Source organism: Phocoena phocoena, chromosome 10 (assembly GCF_963924675.1).
Source record: "Phocoena phocoena chromosome 10, mPhoPho1.1, whole genome shotgun sequence".
NCBI lineage: Eukaryota > Metazoa > Chordata > Mammalia > Artiodactyla > Phocoenidae > Phocoena > Phocoena phocoena.
Genome location: NC_089228.1, coordinates 64,387,285 through 64,412,697, shown reverse-complemented (window position 1 = coordinate 64,412,697; position 25,413 = coordinate 64,387,285). Strand labels below are relative to the sequence as shown.

General features: G+C 57.4%; 4 protein-coding genes across 8 annotated transcripts; 1 reads left to right on the top strand and 3 right to left on the bottom strand.

Moving 5' to 3' along the window:
- Nucleotides 1-4,793: 4,793 nt before the first annotated feature.
- On the bottom strand, nt 4,794-8,825 carry RING1 (ring finger protein 1). The gene is made up of 7 exons (XM_065885489.1): nt 8,685-8,825; nt 8,429-8,563; nt 7,353-7,513; nt 7,036-7,251; nt 5,950-6,339; nt 5,494-5,767; nt 4,794-5,212 (listed from the first exon to the last, which is right to left on the bottom strand). Exons 2-7 carry the CDS (start codon nt 8,504-8,506, stop codon nt 5,111-5,113), a joined length of 1,221 nt encoding a protein of 406 aa, XP_065741561.1. The 5' UTR covers nt 8,507-8,563; nt 8,685-8,825; the 3' UTR covers nt 4,794-5,110.
- A 1,703-nt stretch (nt 8,826-10,528) lies between these two features.
- On the bottom strand, nt 10,529-12,637 carry HSD17B8 (hydroxysteroid 17-beta dehydrogenase 8). The gene is made up of 9 exons (XM_065884963.1): nt 12,578-12,637; nt 12,172-12,389; nt 11,953-12,069; nt 11,748-11,840; nt 11,560-11,645; nt 11,384-11,468; nt 11,141-11,183; nt 10,906-10,980; nt 10,529-10,722 (listed from the first exon to the last, which is right to left on the bottom strand). The coding sequence occupies exons 1-9, from the start codon at nt 12,621-12,623 to the stop codon at nt 10,706-10,708; spliced, it is 780 nt and encodes a 259-aa protein (XP_065741035.1). The 5' UTR covers nt 12,624-12,637; the 3' UTR covers nt 10,529-10,705.
- A 218-nt stretch (nt 12,638-12,855) lies between these two features.
- SLC39A7 (solute carrier family 39 member 7) lies at nt 12,856-17,144 on the bottom strand. 2 transcript variants are annotated; one of them, XM_065884792.1, is made up of 8 exons: nt 17,038-17,144; nt 16,318-16,726; nt 16,060-16,228; nt 15,845-15,898; nt 15,538-15,681; nt 15,249-15,389; nt 14,859-15,055; nt 12,856-13,741 (listed from the first exon to the last, which is right to left on the bottom strand). In XM_065884792.1, the coding sequence occupies exons 2-8, from the start codon at nt 16,720-16,722 to the stop codon at nt 13,469-13,471; spliced, it is 1,383 nt and encodes a 460-aa protein (XP_065740864.1). In that variant the 5' UTR covers nt 16,723-16,726; nt 17,038-17,144; the 3' UTR covers nt 12,856-13,468. The 2 variants fall into 2 exon arrangements, with proteins under 2 accessions (XP_065740864.1, XP_065740866.1); XM_065884794.1 differs by lacking the exon at nt 17,038-17,144 and having other exon boundaries at nt 13,469-13,741; nt 16,060-16,212; nt 16,580-16,631.
- Nucleotides 17,145-17,193: 49 nt separating this feature from the next.
- RXRB (retinoid X receptor beta) lies at nt 17,194-24,025 on the top strand. Of its 4 annotated transcripts, none has more exons than XM_065886402.1 (10): nt 17,500-17,740; nt 18,412-18,659; nt 19,154-19,310; nt 19,675-19,854; nt 20,991-21,163; nt 21,554-21,683; nt 21,887-22,019; nt 22,135-22,226; nt 22,545-22,650; nt 22,762-24,025. In XM_065886402.1, the coding sequence occupies exons 1-10, from the start codon at nt 17,500-17,502 to the stop codon at nt 22,907-22,909; spliced, it is 1,608 nt and encodes a 535-aa protein (XP_065742474.1). In that variant the 3' UTR covers nt 22,910-24,025. The 4 variants fall into 4 exon arrangements, with proteins under 4 accessions (XP_065742475.1, XP_065742474.1, XP_065742473.1 ...); XM_065886401.1 differs by having other exon boundaries at nt 22,123-22,226; XM_065886405.1 differs by lacking the exon at nt 17,500-17,740 and adding an exon at nt 17,999-18,038.
- Nucleotides 24,026-25,413: the final 1,388 nt, after the last annotated feature.

The window sequence follows — 25,413 nt, the reverse complement described above, 5'->3', positions numbered from 1 at the left end:
TAACTTAAAAGAGAAATGGAAGAAGCCTTTCGGGTGGAGGGCCCAGCCTGCGGGAGGAAGCACGCCACGGTGGAGTAGAGCGCTAGGGAGTGACAGGGGTGAGTAGTGGGAGGTGAGGCTGGAGAGGCCGGTGGCGCCACACCCCAAGGGGCCTTAGAGGCCAGGTTAAGGACTTGGGTCTTTAACTTAAGGTCGGTGGGAAACCATTGACTGTGTTTCAGCAGGGTGCCTGAAACCATCAGATTTGCATTTCAGAAAGGTCTCTCTTACTCAGGCATGCCTCTTGTTTCAGAGAAGGTCTTTCCGGCCTCTCCAGTGATCTCAGTGATTCAGAGAAGAGCCAGACAGTCCAAGTGGTGGCTGGCCCAGGGAGGTGGAGGGATGGAGAAGAGTGGACAGACTTGAGAGATATTATAGTGGATACACTCGTTGGGACTAGATGCTGGATTCAATATTGAAATGCTCACCACGAACACCTGAGATCACATGCTTCAAAGGCGGGGCCACATCACACACCTGTTTGTGGTACCCAGGTCCTAGAACAGTGCTGACACATGGTGGACTCAATACATAGTTTCTGAAAGGGTGAAACTGACCAGCGGTCTCCCAAGTGATCCTTTTACCTTAGAGGTTCTTTCATCCCTTCCTGCATGTGGCAATAATCAGCCTCTCCGATACATCATCGGGAGAAATCTGCCCAGTTCTAAAGCGTTTTCTTTGGGGGAAGTTAATACAAGAACTAAGGTCTCCCTTATCCTTGAACATGAACAATAACAGTAAATTTACTGCAGGGGCCGCCCAAGGGGGAAACTTCCCTAGCAGAACCTCCTTCAAGAGTGAATGACGACGGCGCCATCCTCGGGGCCACGCTGGGCCCCAGGGTGCCAACCTGGAGGGGACGCTCCGCAGGACTCCCTGCTGACTCTTGTTCAAAACCAGTTTCCCAGCACATGAAGAAGATAGTGAGTGAGGAATCTTGCGGAAGAAGTGCAAATGCAAGGAAGTGCTTGTACTGGCCAGGTGTTTCTTGTCTTCTCCCACACAGCCCTGTTCTACTTTTTCCACACCCAGAAACTCCCGCTTTCTCCCCAAATCTCCCTTAGCTTCTTCCACTGGTCTCCATCTCCTCCATTTCCCTTCCTTCTCCTTGGATACATGCCTCTGCCTATTTTCACCTTTCAATAAGAGGCCCATGGTGCTGCTGGAAAGAGCAGCCTCCGTCTGGGCTTTATTCTTAGCGTGAAATGCAGTGAAGGTCACAGAAAGCCCTGAAACAGGGCCCGTGGGTCCAGGATTGGGCACAGGGAGATGGCTTCATCCAATGGGGTGCTGGGTGTAGCTTTAGCACCGGAGGCAAGAAGCACCCAGCGGCCTCTGGGGGAAGTGATGGGGTTGGGTGGGATTTGTGGGCAACTAGAATTTGATGGTGGGGGTTGTCATGGAGATCTCTGGGGATTCAGTTATCTCTTTAAAAAATCCCTTCAAGAAAATCCCAGGAAATCTGATCCGTCCGTGATGGCAGTAGGTCTCAGGCAGCCTGGTTAAACTTCTCAGATGGAGGACAGGAGATTGGAAGTACAGATTCCTTTCTAAGAAACAGGAAAAGCTCTTTTCCTGGGGGATTAGATTGTGGACTAGAAGTGAGGTGGACCTGGCCATTCCAGCCCTGAGTAGGTCCCGGTGAGACACTCTGATCACCTAATGTGGTGACTCTGGCGGGGATGGGGTAGGTCAGGGAGCCCTGCCCCATTATGCCTTCCACAGAAGAGGCAAGTCACTCCGACTGTGGAGGGAGTCTGTCCCCAGGGCTGCCCTCCTGGAGTGCTGCGGGGTTGGCGGCCCGCTCTGTTCATCCCTGTCCTTCCCACTGGGTGTGGACGGTTGTCAAAGCAGAAGGGGGCTCTGAGTGAAGCCACAGCCATGGAGGCCAGAGCCATAGGGCCTGTCACCTGTGTGGGAGTGCAGGGGCAGGGTCAGGTGGCCCCGTGGCTGCAGCACTTCCCACACTGGGGGCAGGGAAAGGGCCTCTCACTCAAATGGACCAGGCGGTGCTGGGAGGGGTGGGAGCATGACAAAAGGAGGCTCCACAGTCCAGGCCAGAAAAGGGCTTTGGGGTTGGGGCAGGGGCTGCTGGGAGGGACGTGGGACAGGGTCAGCTGTGACAGCAGAGGGGTCAAGGGGTAGATGGGGAGCTGGAGGTCTGTCCTGCCTTCTCCTTCTCCTCTGCCTTGGCTCCCAGCCTGTGGGGGAGGGGGATGAAGGTGAGAGCAGCCAGGAGGAGGGGGAGGCAGAGAGACCAAGGTGGCACAGGCAGGCTGAGCCCCGCCCTGAGGAACCCAGGGCACAACTTTCCCGTTAGCAGTTTGCCAGGGTTTTGAGGGCAGCTGAGTGACAACCAAGCCCTCAGGGTTAGGCGTCACCTGGGCAGGGGTCTCCTTTGGTCCTGGGCTCTGGGGCTCAGCTTCTGCACTTAGACACATAATCTGCTACGGTTTGGGGACCAAGAGATAAAATGAGGGGAAGACTAACAGAGAGAGAGGCTCCCCTCCCCCACAGGCCCCCCACCTACTTCCTTCTTCCCTCCCCCATCCAGCCTGGTGGCACCTCCTCTGAGAAGCTCTTCCTGACCACCCTGCAGCTTCCAGTGATGCCCCTGCCCTGAGGCCTGGCATCCCTCCAAGGGGACACTTGTCATTCACTGTAAGGACCAGAGCATCTACTGCAGGGGTTCTGGGCCCCGAGCACATCAGATTCACATGGAGGGCTTGTTAATACACAACTGCGGGCCCCACCTCGCAAGTCCCTTTCCTATGTGAGGTCGTGTTGTTTCTAAGTGGCGAGGTGGAGATTTGGACCCCGATCAGTCTGAACCTAATGTCTTTCTTTCTCCACCTTGCTCCTCTGGGTACTCTCCTTTTATCCTCTGTATCTTGTCTCTCAACAAAATAATCAGGTTCCCTTTTGTATACTTTGTGTCTCTCACTTTGCCTCACCCATAGGTGCAGGCTTCACTGACAGAGGCTGAAAGACTTGGGGAGCTATCTCAGGGAGTGGGGGTGGAACAGAATTGGAGCAACCCCCGCCCCCTTCTGCCAGCATTGGGGAAGGGGAACGCCTGGTCAGGTCAGGTAGTCATTTTTTCTTTGTTGTGGGCAGGGGAGATGGACCTGGAGCAACAGTTCTGTATGTCACTCACACGGTGCCATCTAAAGAAACAGGCAGCCTACGAAGTTCAGCGTCTCGGGGGCAGAGGAGGGCGACAGAGCACTGGCAGCAGAGAGGGGTCCGAGGAGGAGCGTGAGAAGCGGAACGGCGGAGAGGGTGGGCCGTGGTGTGGACTGGGGCCCTAGGAGAGGAGAGACCGGGGACCAAGGCCCGCAGGCGGCTCCAGAGCGAAGCCAGAGGGCGGGGGGAGAGGCAGAAGGGCCACCGGGTCGGGTAGGGCTGGCGAGAACGAGGAGAGTGAGGAAGTGTCGCTCCGGGCAGCCGCTGGAACCAGAAGAGAAGCCGGGTTCATTCCAGACTCTTCGGCTTCCACCTCGGTACCTCCCGCAACTCCTCGCCATCGTTTTCTCTCCCTTGAAACTCCGAGAGCGACGCCCACCTTCCTCCCGCCCTCACATCCCGGGAGCGTCGCCCCCGTGGATGCCTGGGGTGGGAGAAAAGGGGAGCCAGGATCGGGGATCCAGGGAGGCGGGGGTAGAAAGGGGCTTCTACGAGGGTGAAGTGGGTGTTGTCTATTTCTACAGGGCGAGAGGTCTCGGGGGTGGGCGCCCGGTCACCTGGGCTGGAGGGTACCCCCTGCGTCCGTCGTACTGAGGGTGAAAGGGACGACGGGCAGCAAACGAGAAACGCCAAGCGTGGAGTGAGGTACCCTCAGGCCGGCGAGTCTGACGCCGAGGCTGACTCCTCAGCCGGGAGGCCCGAGACTGACCGAGCCACGGGAATTTGGGGCGGAGTGGGGTGGGGGCGCGAAGGGCAACGGAAACAGGAAGTGAGGGGCAGAGAGGCCAAAGTGGGTGGCGGGAGGCAGCGTCAGTCCCTCCTGGGGAGGCGATCCTCTCCACCTCGCCGGGGCGTGGCGCGCTACGTGGGCCCCTGACCCCGGGCCCCGCCCGCGGAACTCGAGGCGTGGGGGGTGCGGAGCAGCGAGCGCTTTACTAGATGCCCCCACCTGGGCTCTCCGCTGCCGCCGGGACCGGCACAGAACTACAACTCCCGGGCAGCCCTCCCTCCGCTCGGCCCCTCGGCTCGGCGGGCACCGACCGGCTCGCTCGCTCCTGGGAACTGTAGTCCCTGGCCCTGCCCGTCTTCTTCGGGAGGCTACCCGGGGGCGGGATATGTGCAGGGAGGTTCTCGCAGCCCTCCCCCCATCCACGCCTTTTCTCTCCAGCTTTAGAAACCAGCTTCTCGCAGGGACGAGGAATTGTACCCCTTCCAAACATCTCGGGCCTGCCGTATCACCCTCTTGAGCCACTTTCCTTCTTTCCCTGTGGTATTGAAACCCGGGATCTCAGCCTGGGCATTCAGGTCATAGGGGGAAATCTTGGGATCTGACTTCACACCTCTCGGCTCTCCACCCTGTCTCTTACAGCTTCACAGGTCCTTCCAATTTTCGTTCACATTTGCTGATTTGAAGGTTCAGGAAAATGGGATCTACACACCGTGAATACCCTTTGACATTTCCTCCCCATTTCCAAGGCTGATTCTACATGATTTCTAGGGTTCCCTCCCCGATCTTTGTTTTCCTCTCCTTCTAGGAACCCCCTGATAAAGAGACACAAAACCACAGGTTTCAAAGAGGAATAAAAGCAAATTTGTTGTTGTTGGTAGAAGGGCATGAAGGGAAGGGCTCTTCACCCTTCCCAACATCTTGCATGGATGGGAGGTTGGGGGCAATAGAAAAGGCAGTAGATGGGGGCACAGGCCCCACTCTGTACAATATAGAAGAATCTGATATAGATACTTTGTATAAAAGCCACTTGTCCTCATTTGTGTCCTCTTGCTGGCTGGCCGGGCTGGGGGGCTCTGGGGGACAAAGAAGCTGGGTGGTGGGCCAGGACTCAGGGACACCCCATGGTCCCCATCCCCTGGCTGTCCCCTTGAGGGGTCACTTTGGATCCTTGGTGGGGGCATAGCAGAGCTCCAGTGGTCGGGACACTTTCCAGAACTTCTCATTCACCAGCTCCAGGGTTAGAGAGCCATTCAGTGTCTACAGAGGGGGTGGATGGGAGAGGAGAGGGAAGAGGAAAGTAAGTTGGGAAAGATGGTAAAGGAAATGAATGAGAGGAGAAAAGAGAAAGGAAGAAGGAATAATAAATGGGGCAAATCACGGACACGGATGATGGGGAAGAAGGATGGACAGAGAAGGGAGAGATGGGAGATGCAGAGGGAGAAGAGGGCTGGTCAGTTAGGAGGTCAGGATCTCGGTTCTGCGTCCCCAGGCCACTCTCCCTCCTCTCCTCTCACACCGCTGCCCTCAGAGGCTCTCACCGTGAAAGCTCCGCCCCCGGGGGCGATGTAGATGGTATACTGCTTTTCGCTGACACCCTCCAGACTGGGCAAGGCAGGCTCTTCAGGGCCATCACCTCCTCCGGCACCCCCACCCTCCCCACCTCCCCCATCAGGTCCTCCGGCGTCAGAGGCGCCCCCTCCAGGCCCTCCTGGCTCCCCCGCCTCTTGCTGCTGCCTCCGTTCCAGGGCAATGCGCAGGGCCAAGTACTTGGAGAGATGGTCCACTGTGGCATTCCCAGTTGTCTTCACATACCTGGAGTGGGAGAGAGGGCAGGTTGAGGGCACAGGAAGCCTCAAATGGAGAAGGGAAGTTGGGGATTTCCCAAAGGGCCTCTGGGTTAGGGATTCTTTCTGGGTTTGGGCGAAGCCCAATTCTGATGGAAGATCATGAGACCTTTGGTTTCTCAGTGGTCTGGGGAAGGACGAAGCTCTCACCTAGTCTGGCAGTATTCTCCCTTCTCCACGAGCAGGGGGTGGGGCCGGAACACGAGCTCAATTTCTCCACCTGGCTCTGGGGGACTGGGAGCCCCGGGAGGGCTTGGGGGGCCCAGGGTTCCCCCTCCCAGGGTCCCTCCCCGGTCACCAGAGTCTTCAGAACCGGCACCCCCACCCACCCCACCAGCGCCTCCTCCCCCTGTCCCTACACTGCTCCCCCCTGCGCCCCCTCCACGGGGTCGCTTGGGAGCAGGGCCTGGGGCAGAGTCAGGGGCGGAGTCTGAGCTCACATCCTCTCCATCCCCCTCTCCCTCCCCAGGCTCTCCTTCCCCCCCACTCATCGTTGTGGTCTGATCTGACCCAGGCATCGGCCGCCTCACACGCTGGGCCCTGTGGAAACAAGTGGTTGAGGTTAGAAAGCACCAAGGATAAGGGGTTTAGATTTTAAACTTCAGAGAATTAAGAGATCAGGGAAATCTTAATGATGATACCTAATATTTATTACATACTGACTACACGCTAAGCACATTGTTAAGTATTTTGCACTGATTGCCTCAAATTATACAGATCCTACGGACACAGGTAATTATATCATCTCTATTTTATGGTTGAGGAAACTGAGGCTTAGAGAGGTTAAGTAACTAGTTTGAGACCATAGTCTCTTTGCCTCTCAAAGCGTGGTCCAAGAACCAGTAGCACAGCCTTGTAGAGACGCAGAATCTCAGGCCCAACTTGTGACCTACTGAATCAGAATCTGCATTTTTAACAAGACTCTCAGGTAATCTGGATACACATTAAAGACTGAGTAATGCTGGACTAGGAGGTGATTTAATTCCCAGCAGTGTAAACTCAGAGCTCATGCTCAAAAAGCACTCTACTGTTCTAACTTCTAGAAAGTTAGAAGATGAGCTATTTCCTTAAGTACAGTAGTACAAGCTACAGTTTACATCCATGACCTCCAGGCGTGACAGTGAGACTGTGATCAGCACTCAGGATGCTGAGGCTTAGAAGCAAAGACAGCCCAGGAGTCTGACCCACGGATCTGTCCCATCAGCACCGCTGCCACCTTCTTCGTGGCCCCCGAACCTGTGCATGGCCTGCATTCGCAGCCCCTCCTCAATGCTGGAGCTCAGCGCCTGCTGGTTGTGCAGGCGGCTGAGGCGGATGAGCACCCTGTCTTGGTGGGCTTCATATTCCTCCCGGCTGGGGTAGATCTTAGAGATCAGAGCATCGAAGTTGGGGTCTGGCCGCAGAGACCGCTTGGATACCAGCTTCTTTCGGCAGGTAGGGCACTCCTTGTTCCTGGTGTGGGAGAAAGGAGTCCCTGAGGAGTCAGTCACCAGGGCATGGAAGGTCCAACTCTTGTCCCCCTCCCCCCATCTCAAACCTGTCCCTCCTGTTACCCGCTGCGCAGGGCCGTGACAATGCAATCAGAGCAGAATCGGTGGAGGCACTCCTTGGTTGTCATCGTATTCTTCAGCATGTCCAGGCAGATGGGGCACATGAGCTCTGAATGCAGTGACCGAGGGGAAACTGCAATCTCTGTGCCATCCATGATGGCTTCCTGGAGGCGTCGATGAGTGGAAAGGTGGTGGGTGGGTTGGGGGGAAAGGGGTTTTAGAAACAAGTGGTCCATGAAATTGGAGTCTTGAGAAATACAGTGAGATGTCCGAATCTGGGTACCTCACGTTGGCCACTTGAGGAAATTGGGAATTCTAAGAGTAGGAGCTTTGGAATAGGAGGATCTGAGGTTTGGTGATAGGCCTGGGGATGGGCGTGGCACAGATTTTCCATCTGTGGAAGACCTACTTGGTCAACAGAATTTCTTACAGTGCAGTCCTGGTACTACCTATATCAGAATCCCCTAGGATGCAGGTTAAAAATGCAGATTCTGGGGCTTCCCTGGTGGCACAGTGGTTGAGAGTCAGCCTGCGGATGCAGGGGACACGGGTTCGTGCCCCGGTCCGGGAGGATCCCACATGCCGCGGAGCGGCTGGGCCCGTGAGCCATGGCCGCTGGACCTGCGCGTCTGGAGCCTGTGCTCCGCAGTGGGAGAGGCCACAACAGTGGGAGGCCCGCGTACCGCAAAAAAAAAAAAAAAAAAAGCATCCCTTTACTGTATCACAATGTTACAGGTAGGGCCAGCGGGAATTCCATTTTTAATAAACTCCCAAGATGAGTCTTAAATGCACTGACCTATGATGCGGACCTGAGGAACGGGGAAGGTAATTTCAGCCTGTTTACTATCTTTCAAATGAAGATAGTAATACTTGCTCTACCTCTCTGGCACGTCTGTTTTGAGGATTAAATGAGATAAATGTGAAAACGCTTTGAAAGATTAAGGTAATTCAAAGGTAGGGCCAGGGAGTGTGAAATCGGGCAGAATGGGGCAAGAAATGGAAGAGGCTGTGAGATGGGGGTCTGGGGATGGAGGGGTCTGGGGAAAAGGAGTAAGTTGTAAAGGGAGAATCCCTGTCACCTGAGGGGTCCGGTGGAGCTCATACAGACTCAGTTCCCACGTTTTGCTGGCATTCTGGGCATTCGCCGGCGTCGTCATGGTGACCGGGCACAGACCCCCACGAGGGCTCCACCGCCGGGGAGGAGGAGAGGTAGGCTGGGGAGTGGGGGAAGGGGGAAGGGGAGGAAGGGTGTTAGGGGGGCCGCCCCTCGCGGAGACCCCGCCCTCCCTAGGCTCCCTCCTCCGCCCCCCACTCCGCGCCGGCGCGGCCCCTCACCAGCTTCCAGCTGTCCGCGCTCCCGCCGCCACAGCGCCTCTTCCGGGGCCCGGGCTCCCCGGCCGAGTTCGCTCGGTCCGCAGCCGCTGCTCAGACAGCACCTCCCGCTGCCGCCGCCGCCGCCGCCATGGCCCGGGCGCTGGGGCCCTACGTCACTTCCGCCTGCCCCTCCACTCCACTCCACCCCCCGCCGGCGGAGACGTCACCCGCCAGTCGCGGCGCGGGTGGGACGCGACGTGGATGCCCAGATTCCCCACGGCCCCCGCGAGCAGCCGGCGTCCCCGGAGTCCCACGCTACGTGGAGACCGCAGTCTCCGTCCCCTGGCCAGCACCGTCGCGCGGCCGACCTCAGCCACTGTCCCCTTCCAAGGCCCCCACTCGGGGCCTCCGCTCTGGAGGGCGGGGCCTGGGATCTCTCGGACCCCGGGAGGGGACAGAGGGAATTGGAAAAGGGGCCACCTCCCCCATTCCGCGTCCCCTGGCGGCTCTGGGGAAGGGCGCCCCTCCTCCCCACACACAACTTCTCCATAACCCCAGCCCGGGATTCCGGGGAAAAAAAGAGTTGCAGAGGAGCCTCTGCCGTTACGGTCCTTCAGTCCTGTGAACGCAACTAAGTTCCGACGCGCCCGGGATTCCCTTACCACCCTGGTGACCTGCTCCACCCTCCGCTTTGGCTCTCCCTAGACCCTCCGACCCGCTCTCCCTTCGAGGTTTGGGGGCGACGGCTCGGGACGTCCAGACTCAACTCTCGGCCAGAGCTAGAGACTCGAGAATTGCGTTTGGACAATCAAGAGCCGCGGCCCGGGGCGGGGGCGGGAGGCACACGGGAGGTATGGGGGAATGGAGACACCACGCGGAAGCAGGGACACACACACACACACACACACACACACACACACACACACACACACACAGACAGGATGGGGCCCCTATCGGGGAGCGGTTGTGCGCATGTAGGTGGGGGGCACAAGGGGCCGAATGTCTGGAGTGGGAAGTGGGCAGAAGTCTCCTCCAGGACTTCCCAGTAAAGGAAGGGGACCGGGAGGGAAGAGAAGAGGAAGGGGCAGAGCGATCCCCATTGAGGGCAGGGGATGAGAGGGATACGGGGGAAAAGAGACCGTGATGGGCGTCTGTCTCCTCCAGCTTGAACTGGGGCTCCCGGACTTGGGCTGCAACTGCCAGGGGGTGGCCTCTTTCTGGGACAAGGCAGCAGTGGGTCCCCTCGCCCCCTCCCCCAGTTCCCCCCTACTTCCCTGTCCTCTCCTTCAGTCCGTGGCCAGTCCTTATGTGGGCTCCAGAGTCGATTAGCGCGGACCCCCTCCCCTTCCTCCTCCTCCTCCCAGCCCCCTCCCTCCCTTCTGCTCTCCTCCAGCCCCTTTCATCGGCTGGCCCATTCCCCTAATCCTGGCCCCCTCCCCTAATCCCCCCCATCCGACCCCCGGCCGGCTGCAGCTATTGTAAGGTGGAGAGAAAGGGGAGGGGGGGACTCAGAGAAAGGAGAGGGGTGGGGGAGGGCCACCTGTTCCAAGACCCCCTCCCAAGGATAGACTGGATACTACGATGGGGCCATGAACAAATCACCCTTGGGGACCATAAGAACCCAGGGAATTGGGGGAGGGGACTGGGGCTGCAGGATCAGTGGAAGGGGGTGGGGCAGAGAGCCCCTCCCTCCAAAAGACCCAGAGTGTCACGCACACACAGTGACACACACTCTCTCCTCTCATACCCGGCGGCGGGGGTTGCCCTGGGAGACCAGGCAGTGAAAGGGAACAATCCTTCGCGAAAGGGAAAGGAGGGGGAGGTGGCGAAGGGTCTGAGGACTTGGACACAAGAAGAACCGGAGGTGGCAGGGAAGAGGATTTGGAATTTATTAGGGTCACAAGCACCCCTGCCTCCCATATTCAGCATTCCTGAGCCATACACTGCCACCCCTTTTGTAGCCTGGGAACTCAGAGTCCTCATCAGCAGGAGGCCCGGCAGAGTGGTGGAATAGTGAGCAGAGTCCGGGGTCCTTGAGGCAGTTACATGAAAAGACCTCCTGGGAGGGGCAGAAACATTTGGACAGATGTATAGGTGGAGACAAATGGGCTGGGGGGGAGGCATCCACTTCTGTCCTTGGCCTATGGGAACTTCTGCCCTTCCCTCAGTGGCTCCAGACTCCCCTCATTTGCTTTCTGGGTTCCACTTCTCTGCCCTCTTCCTCCCCCTGATGGCCTCATACCAGTGACTTCCACTGACGCCCCTGTGATGTATCCACTGTCTTCAGATGCCAAGAACGCGACCACATCTGCCACATCTACGGGAATGGTGGGGAGAGGGCAGAATCCTACTCACTCTCACAGACCCAAAGTAGCCTCCTACCAGAATCATCCCTCCCCCAACCACCAATCCTGGTGAGACCCTCTCAGATACCACAGACCTCGGGATCTCTTCATTCAGGCCCCCTCTGCACTCACCCTCAGGGTCCCCCATATGTCCCACTGGGATCATTCCAGTCACCTGTAAGGAAACACTCGTGTGAGTGAAGGTTTTTTTCATGGTTTTTTTTTTTTTTTTGTAGACCGAGTCTGTGACTTTTTTTGGTCGTCATTCCTTATACGCTTGCTGAATATGCCCCTCACTGGGCCCAGCATCCTCTCTCTGAAGCCCAGAGAGGTTGGCTCTCTGAATGATTCTGCCCTTCACCCACAGTCTCCTACCTTGTCCAGTACTTTCTGTGGCACTTTCTGTGTCATGGGTGTTTTAATGAACCCTGGGAGGACAGAGTTACAGCGGATCCCATGTCTGTGGAAAGGAGAGTGGCTGCTGACTCCAGAGAGGACTGAACACTGACCCTCCCTCAGACCTTCCACATGGCCCCAGGTGTCTGACCAACCGTCCAAGCTCCCGGGCTGCAGTCTGGGTCAGCCCAACCACTCCAGCCTTGGATGCTGCGTAGTTTGTCTGTCCCACGTTCCCCACCTTTGGGTGAGCCAGAGATTGGGGTTAAGCTGGGAGTCCTAAGGAGGGGCTCTCCTCTCTGTGCCAACTTGGCTGGCTGACCTCGTCCCAACTCAACCTGACCTTCCCTACGATGCTACTGATGTTGATGATGGAGCCAGGACAGCCGCTGGACACCAGGGCTTGGGCTGCAGCCTGAGTGACTAGAAAGATGCCCTGGGGGTGGGGAGAGAAAGTAACAAGGCAGAAAGGATCAGCAGGGGTGACACTCCTCCAACTCCCTCCCCAGGCTAGAGGGCCCAGAAGTCATGGGTTCAGAGATCACCACCTTGAGATTGACAGCTATGACTTTGTCCCAGTCATCCTCAGACATTTGGAGCAGAAACTCATCCCTGGTGATGCCCGCACAGGACACAACGACAGATGGCGGGCGAGAAAAGCAGGCCTATGTAAGGGGTAGGTTACACACCAAAAAACCTTGTAGAGCCGAGGGCACTGGAGGCAACGTTAGGGCTTTAAAGGGGGCGACGTCGTCTCGCTTTTTCACCTGCACTTGATCCAGCAGGCGCCTGACGGCCCCGGCCTCGGACACGTCAGCCTGGAAGGCTGCATGGGCCCCGCGGGGTGCCCCCTCGTGGCTCCCCGGCCCTCCCAGCAGCCGCACCGTCTCCCGTGCCGCTGCCCCGTCCAGGTCGCAAGCGGCCACAGTGGCCCCCTCAGCGGCCAGGCGCACACCTACTGCTCGGCCGATGCCACTACCAGCACCTGAGATGGGAGAGAACATGCGGGAGGGGGGGAGGGAGAAGTGGGCAGGGGTCAGAAGTCAACAGGGCGCAAAGTTAGTAAAATTCGGACCACAGGCCACAGCGGTTGTAGAGTCCGAGGGCGCGCCCCGACGTCACTCTAGCACACCAACCCACCCCGGGAGAGGACACCCCCCCCCCCCCCCCAACCTGTGACCAGAGACAGCGCGAAGCGAAGCCGGAGCTGAGACGCCATGGCGGGTGGCGAGTGGGCGGGCCCCTAGCGCTGAGCCAATCCGAGCGCAGAGGGGGCGCGGCGAGAGCAAAGCCGGACCAATCGAAGACCCGCCAGCGTTAGGCCACTGGCGGCCACCCGCGCAGGCAGACCTCCAACCGCGGGGGCGTGGCCAGACACCAAAGCTTGGGGGCCAGTGGAGCCGGGAGAAGAGGGGGCCCCCATTCCCCCCAAAAAGGACAAAGACTGCGCGTGGAGCGGAAGATCCAAGGATTTTATTTCCGGTCACCACCCCTCCTTCCCCATTCAAACAGTGATATAAAAGAATACAAACAAAAGAAAAATCAGGCCATGAGAGTAGCAACTAGCCCCCCTCCCCCCCAATCACTCCCAAATCAGGACACACGATTGATGTTTATCCCCGACTTCTGCTACCCACTTCAGGGCTCTGGTCTTCCCTGGAGTTTCCACCAACCGGTGGGAGAGAGGGAGGTGGACCCTGGAGAAGCCAGTGTGTGGCAGCTTGGTCCTCTGTGAATAGGTGGGGTGGGGGATATGGGGTAGGCTGCCGTGACTCCTCTCTCTTCCAGCCTTCTTCATGGCCCCACTTAGTCCCCAAACCCAACAACATGGTCAGCACATGCCCAACACTATGGTCCCTCTGGGCTGTCATTCTCACCTCTGCAGCCCCTGTAAGACTGCCAAATCTTGATAGCTTTCAAGACAAAGTCGCCACCTCCCTAGGATACAACTCCCTCCTTTGGCAGATGTCCCAGGCCAGGGCCCCCAACTTCCACAGACCCCTGACCTGGAGGGTTTAGAGGCTAGAGGTTTGGGGCTGGGGTGGGGCTGGTTTACCTCACCTCTCACTCAAGGTGGGCAATCAGCACCATCATGAAAACTCCCCCCAGCAGCCCCAGCACCTCCAGAAGTGATTGCAATGGTGATGCCTCCCTCAACAGCTCAGGCAACACTGACACCGTTGCTACATAGATAAAGCCACCTGCAGTGAATGGCAGAACCCAGCCAGGACCTGTGCCACCTGCAACTTCACTGCCCACTGCCCCTCCTTCAGTTAGGAGGGCACAGGCTGTGCCTGCCAGTGCCCCTATTGCCGTCAGTAGTTGTAGACGCATCGCCTGGTGGGCAGAAAAGAGAGAGAGAGGCACTCACCAACATCTAAAGGTTATCAGTGGTTTAGATGTGGCTGGAGGGGTATAAGTGTACATGGATAAGATGCATGTCTTTAGAAACTAAATAGTAAGGCAAAAAGAAGGGGATCTAGAATAGACATTTTCTGAAAAATCTTAGATCAAAGAGGTCCTTTCCACAGACCTTCTGACTCAATAGGTCAGGGTCAGGGGCATGGTGTGAAACACCCCCAGAAAACATTCAGATGGCTATGGACCACAGTTCAAGAACTACTGAGCTACAAGACAAAGAAACAGAACTTCTTCCGCCTCGTTTCTAGAGGATCTGTTGTTAACAATACAGGCATACCTCGGAGATATTGTGAGTTCAGTCCCAGGCCATCACAATAAAGCAAGTCACATAAGTCTTTTTGGTTTCCCAATGCATATATTTACACTATCCTGTAAGTATGCAGTAGCATTATGCCTACAACGTACGTAGCTTAGTTAAAAAATACTCTACCGAGGGCTTCCCTGGTGGTGCAGTGGTTGAGAGTCTGCCTGCCGATGCAGGCGACGCAGGTTCGTGCCCCGGTCCAGGAAGATCCCACATGCCTCGGAGCGGCTGGGCCCGTGGGCCATGGCTGCTGGGCCTGCGCGTCTGGAGCCTGTGCTCCGCAACGGGAGGGGCCGCGGCGGTGAGAGGCCCGCGTACCACACACAAACAAAATACTCTACTGATAAAAAATGCTAACCATCACGTAAGCCTTCAACAAGTTGCAATCTTTTTGCTATAGTAACATCAGAGATCACTGATCACAGATCAACGTAACAAGTATGATAATAACGAAGTTTGAAGTGTTTCAAGAATTACTCAAACTGTGACACAGACATGAAGTAAACAAATGTTGTTGCAAAAATTGTATCCATAGACTTGCTGAAGCAGGGTTGCTATAAATTTGTAAAAAACGCAATATCTGCTAAGTGTAATAAAGGAGTGCAATAAAACGAGGTATGCCTGTAGTACAACTTGTTCGGAACTAACGGGTGGCAGTCTGGGTTTGGAGTGGGTTAGCGGGGGATAAAAGGCTTGAGGCAACCATGTTTGGTGCACACCATCACCAACCTGCTTTTTGCTGCAGCCAGACTGGACCAAGATGGCAAAGTCCCCGACTTCATGGGGCACTTCATGTAGCAGAACAGTCATTGTGGTCAGGATCCCCAGTCCCCGACCCCCTCGAAATGAAGCACCAATGGCCAGACCATCCGTGAAGTTGTGTGCCAGGTCAGCAGCCAGATTCAGGTACCCCGATACACGTAGGTCTTTTACAGGAGAAAAGGAAGATTAAACAATTAGAGGTATTCATCACCCCTAGTCTCAGCCCTGATCAGCCCCCCAGAGACCACTTCATATCCAGCCTCAGTATTTTCCAGACACCTGTGATCACCCACAGTGTTGTTCCATGTGATTCATGATGATGCCCCTTGCCCAAGCGTATGCAACGCTGGCCCTCACCTGAACCTGCTTTTTCCTCTTCAGAGTTCTGAGGTTTCACTGGCCTGTCTTTGGACCTTGTGCTCCCTCCTCTGCTTTTCCTCGACCCCCCTGCTTCCTTTTCTTCTTCCTCTGAGCTCTGTTTCTCCTTTGAAGGACACCCTGAGGGAAGAAAGCAGTTGGTAAGAGTGGAGAACAGAGATTTGCCAATATGTCCTCATAAGGGTAGTCTTCTCCCACCTAAGAACCATAAAATGAGGAGATTCAGAGATGGAAAGGTGGCTTTCACGAAAGTTGTTCCTGGGCTCACCCTGTCTTCCATGTGTGTGACCGTGAGCGTGTCCATGTCCGTGTCCATGTCCTCCTTTTACATGTCTCACAAATTTCTCCACCACGAGAAAGGCGACAATTCCACTGAGGACCCACAGTCCCACAGACAGAATGGGGCCCTGGCCTAGGAATGGATACATTGAGACATTAAGGGAGATTTTTTTTTTTTTTTTTTTTAAGGGAGATTTTGATTTCAGACTCTTCCTCCCCAAGCACAAGAGAAGAATAGGGAGGGACAGACCTTCCCCAGCACCCCAACCCCACGTCTTCACCTGCCCCTTCCTCACCACTGTGGGAATGTCCATGTCCAGGCTGCTCCAGAGGGTGGTGAGAATGAGGTTCTGGAGGAAGGGAGAGACAAAGCCAGATGAGGAAATACCCCAACCAAGGGGTGTGTATTTGGCAGAATATTGGAAGGTCAGGGATCACAAAGGGGAAAGAACCCTCTTGTCCAAAGCATGAAATACATTAAGATTTAAGGTAGAAGCTAGAGATCACTTACCCAGAGCATGAGGGATGAGGTGCAGGAAGGCATCTCCCAAGAGCCCACCCGAAGCAAAACTCAGCAAGATCTGGAGCAGAGAGCGGTGCCGAGGGGAGTTTGACTCCACGGGGATAAGGAAGAGGACGAAAAATGGAGCTGCAGAGATCAGCACTGTGGCCCCCAGTGCCTGGCGAGGGAGAGTCAGGGGTCAAGTGGTGTGGGGTTTCCCAACAATCCCGAACCAGTCCCCCTCTGCTCCATCCCCGGGGGACTCACATAGGCCCAGAGAGTGACAGTGTCCAGGTTCTGTTTGATGCCTGGAGCCCCAGACTCCTCATAGATTGCATGGCTGTGCTCATGATCATGTCCATGTCCTCGGCGGTAGACGCTCTCATGAGAGTGGCCATGACTATGGCCATGGTGCAAATCCTCATGCGAATGTCCATGGTCGTGACCGTGGGTATGCCCATGCCAGATGCTCTCATGAGTGTGGCCAGGGGCATGGCTGTGTCCATGGTGGAAATCCTCATGTGAGTGCCTGTGGCTTTGGCCCTGGAAGTCCTCGTGCAGGTCTTCGTACAGGTCGCCATGACCCCCGTGTCCGGCCACTAGCAGCCCCAAGGCCGCCCAGGTCAGCAGTCCCACGGCCACCCAGTGGGGGGCCCCCAGGCCTCTGGCCATCACGCTGACCAGAGGGACAGAGATAGTGACTCCACTTGACCCTCAACTCTATACCTATGAGGGGTCCGCTCTACTCCGTTCGCGCCCTCCGTCCACTTCTATGGGCTGCTTCCCCATTCCATCCTGTCCCCACCCACATTGTTCCCAAGACTCGTTTTCTTTATCCGGAACCCCATCCCTGATGCAGGGCCCCCGGGACACCGCTCTAGGCTTTGATCCTCCACTATATGGACTCTCTGCGTCCTCGTCTCTACGACCCACTAAATGAAGAAAAAGGCCTGAAAAAGACGGTAGGGAAAAACAGGGAATTCTCACCGGCTCCGGGATCCTCTCCTTTCCCGGTTTGCTCGGACGTGGCAGTCCCGCCTCTAGCTCCCGCGAGAACAGGGAGTTCCGTTCTACCTTGGTCCCAGTACCTTTACCAATATGGCGGCACTCCGGTAGTGGTGAAGCCGTCTAGCCCTGGCGCGCATGCGCGGGTGTGGAGGTTATTTGAGGGGACGCTGGGCTAGGCGGGTTAACAGGCGGGAGGAGACCGCCTCCTCCGTTTCCAACCAGACGAGGAGGCGGGAACTAGCACGGAGACTTCCCGTCTATACCAAGATGGCTGCCACATCGGCGCTGTCATTTTGCTACAGCGCAGAGCGAAGCGCTTAATTCGACCCGGTTAAGGCCAGAGACTTTTTCTCTGGGGCTTCCTCGTGCTCAGCTAGTCCAACGATCAATCCTTGGGAACCCCTGGTACCTCTTCGGTATTCCTACACTCAGCCAGGAATCATGTCTTGGGCTGCTCGCCCGCCCTTCCTCCCCCAGCGGCATGCCGCAGGGCAGTGTGGGCCGGTGGGGGTGCGAAAAGAAATGCATTGTGGGGTCGCGTCCCGGTGGCGGCGGCGACGGCCCTGGCTGGATCCCGCAGCAGCAGCAGCGGCGGCGGCGGCGGTGGCAGCCAGAGAACAACAAACCCCGGAGCCGGAGCCGGGGGAGGCTGGACGGGACGGGATGGGCGACAGCGGGCGGGGTGAGTGACCTAGCGGACGGACCGGCAAGCCAGTGACCGCGTTATCAGCAACCCCTTCCCCCCCCCTCCCCTGGTGTTCTTTCCCAGGCGCTCCCGCCCCCTTGTTTGTAAACACGCGTCCCCTCCCTCCCGAGGGCCTTAGTGCCCTCCCCCCGGGGCGGGGCGGGGAGGGGGAGCTTCCGCCCTCCTAGCGGTGGCCGCTTGAGGCCCTGCACTACGGAGGTCCAAGGCGTGGGACACTAGTCCTCGAGATTGAGGACTCTGGACGTTTGAAGGCAAATTCTCTGTCCTAGGAGGGGTCTCTTCTGCCTATCTCTTTTCTCTGCACGTTCTGGCTACGAGCTGGGAGTGGAGGGGCTGACTGGTCCACCCCACGTGCTGCCCCACCCACACGAGATGCGTCTGGCCTGGGGTGACCAAATGCATTGTTTGGAATTTGCCTCACCTGAACGATCATCCTCTGTCAGCCCCCTTCTCTCACCACGCTTAGGAGTTAAGCCGTTGTTTGACAGCAGGGTGTCTCTGGACTTGGGAAGGGGTGGGGTGAGGTGGGGGCGCGGTGGGGGGACCAGAGAGAGAATTAAAGGCTCCGGTTGGATGATCGAAGACTCATTTTCTCTTTTTGTCTCCTCTGTCTGTGTGTGTCTGTGCCTGTGTGTACCCCTCACCAGACTCCCGAAGCCCAGACAGTTCCTCTCCAAATCCCCTTCCCCAGGGGGCCGCTCCCCCTTCTCCTCCGGGGCCACCCTTACCCCCTTCAGCAGCTGCATCCCTTGGAGGCTCTGGGGCTCCACCCCCACCCCCGATGCCACCCCCGCCACTGGGCTCCCCCTTCCCGGTCATCAGCTCTTCCATGGGGTCCCCTGGTCTGCCCCCTCCAGCTCCCCCAGGATTCTCCGGGCCTGTCAGCAGTCCCCAGGTGAGAGGTTGTGACCCACTTACTGCCTCTCCACTTTCATTTCCTTGTTTTCCTGGTGACCTAGATCCTTGTGTGAACTTCCCCATGGTCCACTGACCTTCCAGGCCTGTGGTCCTTGTGTGACCCCTGGCATTTCTTGAGGTGACTGAGCTTTCAGTGCACGCCTCCTCCCCAACCCTGTAAAAGAACCCAGCTAATCTTGATGTCCCTTTCATATATCAGTGATTTTTTGCCCTTTTGGTTCCATCTACCCTTCTGAAATACAAGCCCTTCAGGGCCACTGTGTTGCACAATTTCAGGGGGACCTTTATGTCTCATCTCTTCGGGGTTGTACTCCAGGGGTGGCCCTTCCCGGGCACTGCAGTGTAAATAATGTCCTTTGTAATGTGCAATGCAGGGCCCTGCCTAGGTGGTAGGGAATGATGTCCCTCCCCTCTGAGAGATTATCCTTCCCAATGAGTCTCCCTGTGACTTCCCTATTTCCCCCAACCCAGATTAACTCAACAGTGTCGCTCCCTGGGGGTGGGTCTGGCCCCCCTGAAGATGTGAAGCCACCAGTCTTAGGGGTCCGGGGCCTGCACTGTCCACCCCCTCCAGGTGGCCCTGGGGCTGGCAAACGGCTATGTGCAATCTGCGGGGACCGAAGCTCAGGTATGGGGCTCAGAGGACCAGCAGAGAGGAAGAGAGCGTGTACCATTTACCATCACCTGTGGGATTCCCAGGGGCTCTTGAGGTTTGGTTAGAGCAAGTGAGCTGGGGGAGGCCTGATGAGAGTTAAGGACCCTGCAGCTCAGATTTGGTGTGGGGGGGTGGTCAGAGGGAAGAGGGGGCTGGCATAGGGTTTTTGAACCGTGAGAAGAGTGAGACTGGATCATGCCTCATGTCCTGGTTCCCCATCTCTCTCTTTGGCAAACACAGAGCAGACTTCAACTAAATTTGCTGGGGGGAGGTGGGCAAGAGTCCTAGTGGCACAGGGTCTGCGTGCAGTCTTACTGCTCTTCCTGTCCCCTCGCAGGCAAACACTACGGGGTTTACAGCTGTGAGGGCTGCAAAGGCTTCTTCAAGCGCACCATCCGTAAGGACCTGACCTACTCGTGCCGGGACAACAAGGACTGCACGGTGGACAAGCGCCAGCGGAACCGCTGTCAGTACTGCCGCTATCAGAAGTGCCTGGCCACCGGCATGAAGAGGGAGGGTAAGGGCCTGCCCTACCCAGGCCTCCCAGTCTACCCTGTGGGAAGAGAGGGAGGAGGGGGAGGGAAGACTGCAAGGACTATACCTCTTAGGAAGGCTGGACTCCTCTCTCTCCTCCAGAGGGCGATATTTGATTCCCTCTCCCCTGCTCGTCAGCCCTCCTCTCTGGTACCTTGACCTGGTGCCTTGAGTTTCCTTCTTAATGGTTTTGCTTCTGTGGCCTCTGCCCCTCCCTGGTCTGGTGCTGGGGTAGGATAAGTTTTCCTTCCCCATGATGGGTTTCTCTAGCTCCCCTTCTCTAACCTGAGTAATTCTTCCTCATTTTGACCAAGTGCTTCCACTCTGGTCTCCATCTCCCTATTATCTGTGTTCTCTCCTCCAAACTCTGGGACTCTACCCTCTTAAGCTGCAGCCTTTACTGAAGACCTCAGGACTTCTTCTTCTTTTTTTTTTTTTTAATCTCTATCTTTTCTTCTTAAGCTTGATTCTGGAATTCTGAGAGAGATACTTTAGGGAGTATATGTTGGTCACATCCCTCATTTTAGAGAAGATGAGCCTGAAGCCTGGCTTTCCCAAGGTCATGCAACAAAAGAGTGGCAGGTCTTGGATCAGAACCCACACCTCTGAAGACCCAGGCCGGTGCTCCTTTTCCTGCTTTTTTGTTGAGTCAGAAGAGCACCGGATTTGCCATCAGGCACGCTTAGATTTGGACATACGACTTGCCATGTATTGTGTGAACTTGGGCAAGCTGTTTAATGAACTGCCCCCAAATCGTTATTTTAAAAAATGGGGTCAAGAGCTCACAGGGTCGTTATGAGGTCGTTATGACACTTGAGTGAACGTGAAAGTGTGCTTGGCACGTTTCCTAGTGTATAGTCGGCTCTCAGTTTAAATGCTAGCTTTCTCCGTAATTCCTTTACCCACCCTTTTACTTCTTCTGGGTTTATTTATCTGTTCTTTTATAAGTCCTGCTTCTGGACTGCCACAAATATGCCATGGTTTCCAGTGACTTCCCCAATTTCTATAAATATCTCCTAAGGGCCATGAGACCCTGATAAGACCCTAAGGACATTTTGGAATCTCCTCATGGCTGGCTGCTGACTTTCTACTTTTTTCTCCTTCCTCCTTCTCCTTCAGCGGTTCAGGAGGAGCGTCAGCGGGGGAAGGACAAGGATGGGGATGGGGAGGGGGCTGGGGGAGCCCCCGAGGAGATGCCCGTGGACAGGATCCTGGAGGCAGAGCTTGCTGTGGAGCAGAAGAGTGACCAGGGCGTTGAGGGTCCTGGGGGAACGGCGGGTAGCGGCAGCAGCGTGAGTGCTGGGGTCAATCTACTCTTCTTCCTGATGGGGGTGGGGAGGCGGGAGTCTAGGTCTGTTCTATCTCCCCCTCCCCTCCCTTCCCCTCACAACCCATCTAACACTGCCGGGGACCGGAAGTGCCGCCAAACAAGGTCTCTTAGACATCTGAGGTAGGTGTGATAGCATCCTCCGTCCCCACTCCCAAAACAATCCACTCACAGAACCACAGGCAAGTCCCAAATTAATAATTGTTTTCCTGAATGCTAGAAGAGGAGGAATTGGTTCAGGTGGGGCTTGAAGAGAGACTACAAATAAGGAGGGGGTGTCAAAAGCCTCTTATGGGGTTGGGGGGGCTCCCAGTGTACTTCCAAACCTATAACTCTCACCCCTCCTCCCCTGCAGCCAAATGATCCTGTGACTAACATCTGCCAGGCAGCTGACAAACAGCTCTTCACACTTGTTGAGTGGGCAAAGAGGATCCCACACTTTTCCTCCTTGCCTCTGGATGACCAGGTCATACTGCTACGGGCAGGTCAGTGACCTTGGACTCCTTGAATCTCTTGTCATTTGACCCCTCTTGGACCTCCTGACCTTCAGGGACCCCAGCGGCCTTACCTTGCATACTCAGAGAGCCAGTCTCATTGACCTCGCCACCCCTTCTTCTCTTCCCCTGATGTGCTTTCAATCCCATGGCCTGATCCCTGGCTCGTCACCCTTGCCGCCCCCCACCCCCAGGCTGGAATGAGCTCCTCATTGCCTCCTTCTCTCACCGATCCATCGATGTCCGAGACGGCATCCTCCTCGCCACAGGTCTTCACGTGCACCGCAACTCAGCCCATTCCGCAGGCGTGGGAGCCATCTTTGATCGGTCAGTGGCCCTCGGCTGGGCTGGCCTGTCGGTCGAGGGGGTGGGGCTATAGGCTGGTCCGTGTCCAAGGCTGGCTGAGCTGTGACCTTTGAGTGACCTGCAGGTCCCTCTCCAGGGTGCTGACAGAGCTAGTGTCCAAAATGCGTGACATGAGGATGGACAAGACAGAACTTGGCTGCCTGAGGGCAATCATTCTGTTCAATCCAGGTAAGAGGAGGATTACCCCCGTCTCTCAAGACCAAGGCAGCCTTGGAGCCTCCTCTTCTTCGGAGACTCCTAAGTTACCCAGCTATCCCCCTCAACCTAGAAATCTCACAGCTGACAAAGAAGAACCCACATCTGCTGATAACATTCCCTTTGCAACCCCATCCCTCAAACCCATTGTGCCCTGCTTCCCTTGCCAGGCATCTGGTGAAGGGCGTGTAGGTGGGGCCCAAAAGGGACATCGTGTGGGCCACACCTCCACATTTGTCCTGATTTGATTTGCCCTCCTTCCTCTTCCTCCTCTCTTCCCTGCCATCCCAGATGCCAAGGGCCTCTCCAACCCCAGCGAGGTAGAGGTCCTGCGGGAGAAAGTGTACGCGTCCCTGGAGACCTATTGCAAACAGAAGTACCCTGAGCAGCAGGGCCGGTGAGGAGGCGCTGTGGGGCTGAGGGGCTGTGGGAACCGAGGCTCCTGCTGGGGTGGGGGTAGTGCCATGTGGCTCTAGCTCTCACTCCATGTCTCCCATTCCCTCCTCAGGTTTGCCAAGCTGCTCTTGCGTCTTCCTGCTCTCAGGTCCATAGGCCTTAAGTGTCTAGAGCATCTGTTTTTCTTCAAGCTCATTGGCGACACCCCCATCGACACCTTCCTCATGGAGATGCTTGAGGCTCCCCACCAGCTGGCCTGAGCCCACACCCAGACGTGTTCCTCACGCTTGAGGAGGGCACATGGGCAAGGGACTCTGAGCCTTGGGGCAGGGTGGGGAGGGACCATGTTCCTAGAATCTTGGTGGGGTGAGGAGCATAGGGCAGAACCGAGACCTCCAACGGGGGGTCCCTAAACCCTGCAAGGGTTTGCTTGACATCCCAAGTCAGAGGGGACCCCAGACCACTTTGAGGGCTGGACCTCTCCCTTCAGTGGCCTTGAGTCTCTGAATTTGTCTGGCTCTGCCATGATCTGGGGGTGCTTTCTTACCCCTGGCCTGGAACGGCCTCTCCTTCCCCCAGCACAGAGCACTGGCCTTGCTCCCAGGACCTGGCTCCCTTCTGGTCTTGCTTCACTTAGCCCCCCATCTGAAGAATGGAAATGGGAACTCCCGCAGAGATGGATATTGGGGGGCAGGCCCCCCAAATGGATGGACATGGGAGTAAGGCTCTGACAGGCCTTTCTCCAACCAAGCCTGGCAGATGGGGGCTTCTCTGGAATAAGGAGGGGCCCTGTCGCTGTCCCATGTCCAGAGCCCCCTCTCACGCTTCACCTTCTGCCGTCAGACTGAAAAAGAAAAAGGTGGTGGTGGCTAAGGGGTGGGTGGAGATGTAGGAACCCATGTGCTATTTTTAATTTTCTCTGAGGATAGAGACTTGCAGTTAGACTCAAAGAAGTACTGTACTTTCCCAGGTTGACTAAGAAATGCCAGTGGTGGAGGTGGTGTTTGGGAAAGGCAGGTCCCTGAGGTGGTCTGCGGGGCTGGCTCTTCAGCACTGGCCTTCCCGGCCCCCTCCCCCACTCTTCCCGTCTGGCTTGGGGAAGGGGCCTGGGCTGCGAGGGCGGGGTGGGGGGAAGTGGCTTGGTGAGTAGTCCTCAGACCCTTCCCCTCCCAGCTCTCCCCCCAGCCCGGGGCACACACCTTGTAGGCTGGGGACACAGGCTCCTGGCCTCAGAATTGAGGGGAGATGGCCCGCCTGCAGAGATGGGGTGCTGGGGCTGCATGATTTTTGCCCTGCGGCTCTTCTCTCCGGGGTTCCCTTACCCTCTCTTTCACTCACATAAAATCGCTTTCAAATTAAAATCGCTGTTTTCTGGACTGAGGTGACTGTATGGGGGGTGGGTGGGGGCAGCGCCGCACCGGGCCGCGTGTGGGAGGGTATCCGGTCGGGAGCTCCGGACCGGCTCCCTGGACGCCGCCGCCGCCGCCGCCTAAGTTCCCTGGGGCCTCGGAGGCGGGCGCAGGGTGGGGGACACAAGGCGCGCTTTGTCGCGGAGGTGGGGGGAGAGGGTGTGCCAGCCTGGGGGCGGGGCCGGCCGGAGGGATGGGGGCGGCTGACTCTCAAAGGCGCCTTGTTCGCGGGCGCCCCCCCAGCGCCAGCGGGCGGCGGCGCCTCGGCTCGCTCCGGGCTTCCCTCCGGCCGCGCCTCGGGCTCCGGGCAGACCCGGCGCCGTGCCCGCTCGTGGGGGCGCACTGGGCGCCGAGCGCCGCGGCTTACTCCTGTGTTGCCCGCCTGGAGGCGGCCTCGTCCCCGAGTGACCCCGTTTCCCGTACTCTGCCAACCAGTGTCGGCGGCCCCCCGCGCCCCCGCCTCTCCACTGGGTGCCTTTCCACCTGGGCTCCTGGGCGCCGTTACGTCGTCCCCCTGCTTCCATCCCTTGGGACCTGATTAGCCTGTGTGTGGGTCTGTCGAGTCTCTGGCCTCCCGCCTAACGGCCCTCCCGCCTCGCCCCCCACCCCCGCTCCCCGCGGCCGTCGGTTGCAGGTCCCCAGTCGCTATCTATAGCCGTGTCTATAAATACCGTGCCCCGGGCCAGGCTCTGTAATTACAGCGGGCGGGCCGGGCCGAGGGGAAATAATTATGGAGACCCGACGGGGTGAGGGGAGGTAGCGACCCCCAGGCCCGCCTCTCCCCTCCCACTGTGCTGTAAATCCCGCCCCAGACTCTAATGAAAGGGGGCTCTGGGCCCCCAAGGGGGAGTAACGAGGAGGGGTGTTGTGACTGGACGTCTGGGCCCCCCCAAAGAAAGAGACTGGGGAAGAGATATTGGGGTTCCCGAAAAGAGAATCCTAAGGTACAGGCCACTGAGTCTCTGCGAGAAGCAGAGGAGAGCAGTCCGAGGGTCAGCGAGGGAGGGTTCCCACTCGCACCCCCACACCAGGTGGAGATCGGGGGTGGGGTTTCCCTCGGTGGCTGTGGGCGGGCGGCTGGAGGCAGGGGCTGGGCCGGGGGCGGGAGCGGGGTGGGGGCTCTGGGCTGCCGGGGTGGCCGGGGACACACAGGAGCGGCGGCCACCGAGGAGGGAGCAGCGCCGGAGCCCCGACGGCGCCTCGCTGCATGGAGCTGGGTCACTGAGAGCTGTCGCCACCCGGCAGCCTCCGACTTCCCCGGGACCCCGGCGTGCGAGCCTGCTCGCTATCTCCTGCCAGCGTCGGGGTGTCCGGCGCCTCCGGCGGTCCCTGGGACCTGGCGTTCCGGGCGCCAG

What these genes read in the sequence shown, in the direction of transcription:
- RING1 (XM_065885489.1), bottom strand. Translation starts at nt 8,506, where the DNA reads ATGACGACGCCGGCGAATGCCCAGAATGCCAGCAAAACGTGGGAACTG. An exon ending in AGCTCCACCGGACCCCTCAG is followed by an intron (nt 7,514 to 8,428) that starts GTGACAGGGATT and finishes CGACGCCTCCAG; the next exon opens with GAAGCCATCATGGATGGCAC. An exon ending in CGAATGCAGGCCATGCACAG is followed by an intron (nt 6,340 to 7,035) that starts GTTCGGGGGCCA and finishes TTGTTTCCACAG; the next exon opens with GGCCCAGCGTGTGAGGCGGC.
- HSD17B8 (XM_065884963.1), bottom strand. Translation starts at nt 12,623, where the DNA reads ATGGCGTCTCAGCTCCGGCTTCGCTTCGCGCTGTCTCTGGTCACAG. An exon ending in GCAGCCCGGGAGCTTGGACG is followed by an intron (nt 11,469 to 11,559) that starts GTTGGTCAGACA and finishes TCCTTTCCACAG; the next exon opens with ACATGGGATCCGCTGTAACT. An exon ending in ACATATGGGGGACCCTGAGG is followed by an intron (nt 10,981 to 11,140) that starts GTGAGTGCAGAG and finishes CCATTCCCGTAG; the next exon opens with ATGTGGCAGATGTGGTCGCG.
- SLC39A7 (XM_065884792.1), bottom strand. Translation starts at nt 16,722, where the DNA reads ATGGCCAGAGGCCTGGGGGCCCCCCACTGGGTGGCCGTGGGACTGCTG. An exon ending in CCTCATCCCTCATGCTCTGG is followed by an intron (nt 15,899 to 16,059) that starts GTAAGTGATCTC and finishes CCCTTCCTCCAG; the next exon opens with AACCTCATTCTCACCACCCT. An exon ending in CTGGCTGCAGCAAAAAGCAG is followed by an intron (nt 13,742 to 14,858) that starts GTTGGTGATGGT and finishes TCTGCCCACCAG; the next exon opens with GCGATGCGTCTACAACTACT.
- RXRB (XM_065886401.1), top strand. Translation starts at nt 17,500, where the DNA reads ATGTCTTGGGCTGCTCGCCCGCCCTTCCTCCCCCAGCGGCATGCCGCA. An exon ending in CGGCGGGTAGCGGCAGCAGC is followed by an intron (nt 21,164 to 21,553) that starts GTGAGTGCTGGG and finishes CCTCCCCTGCAG; the next exon opens with CCAAATGATCCTGTGACTAA. An exon ending in TACCCTGAGCAGCAGGGCCG is followed by an intron (nt 22,651 to 22,761) that starts GTGAGGAGGCGC and finishes TTCCCTCCTCAG; the next exon opens with GTTTGCCAAGCTGCTCTTGC.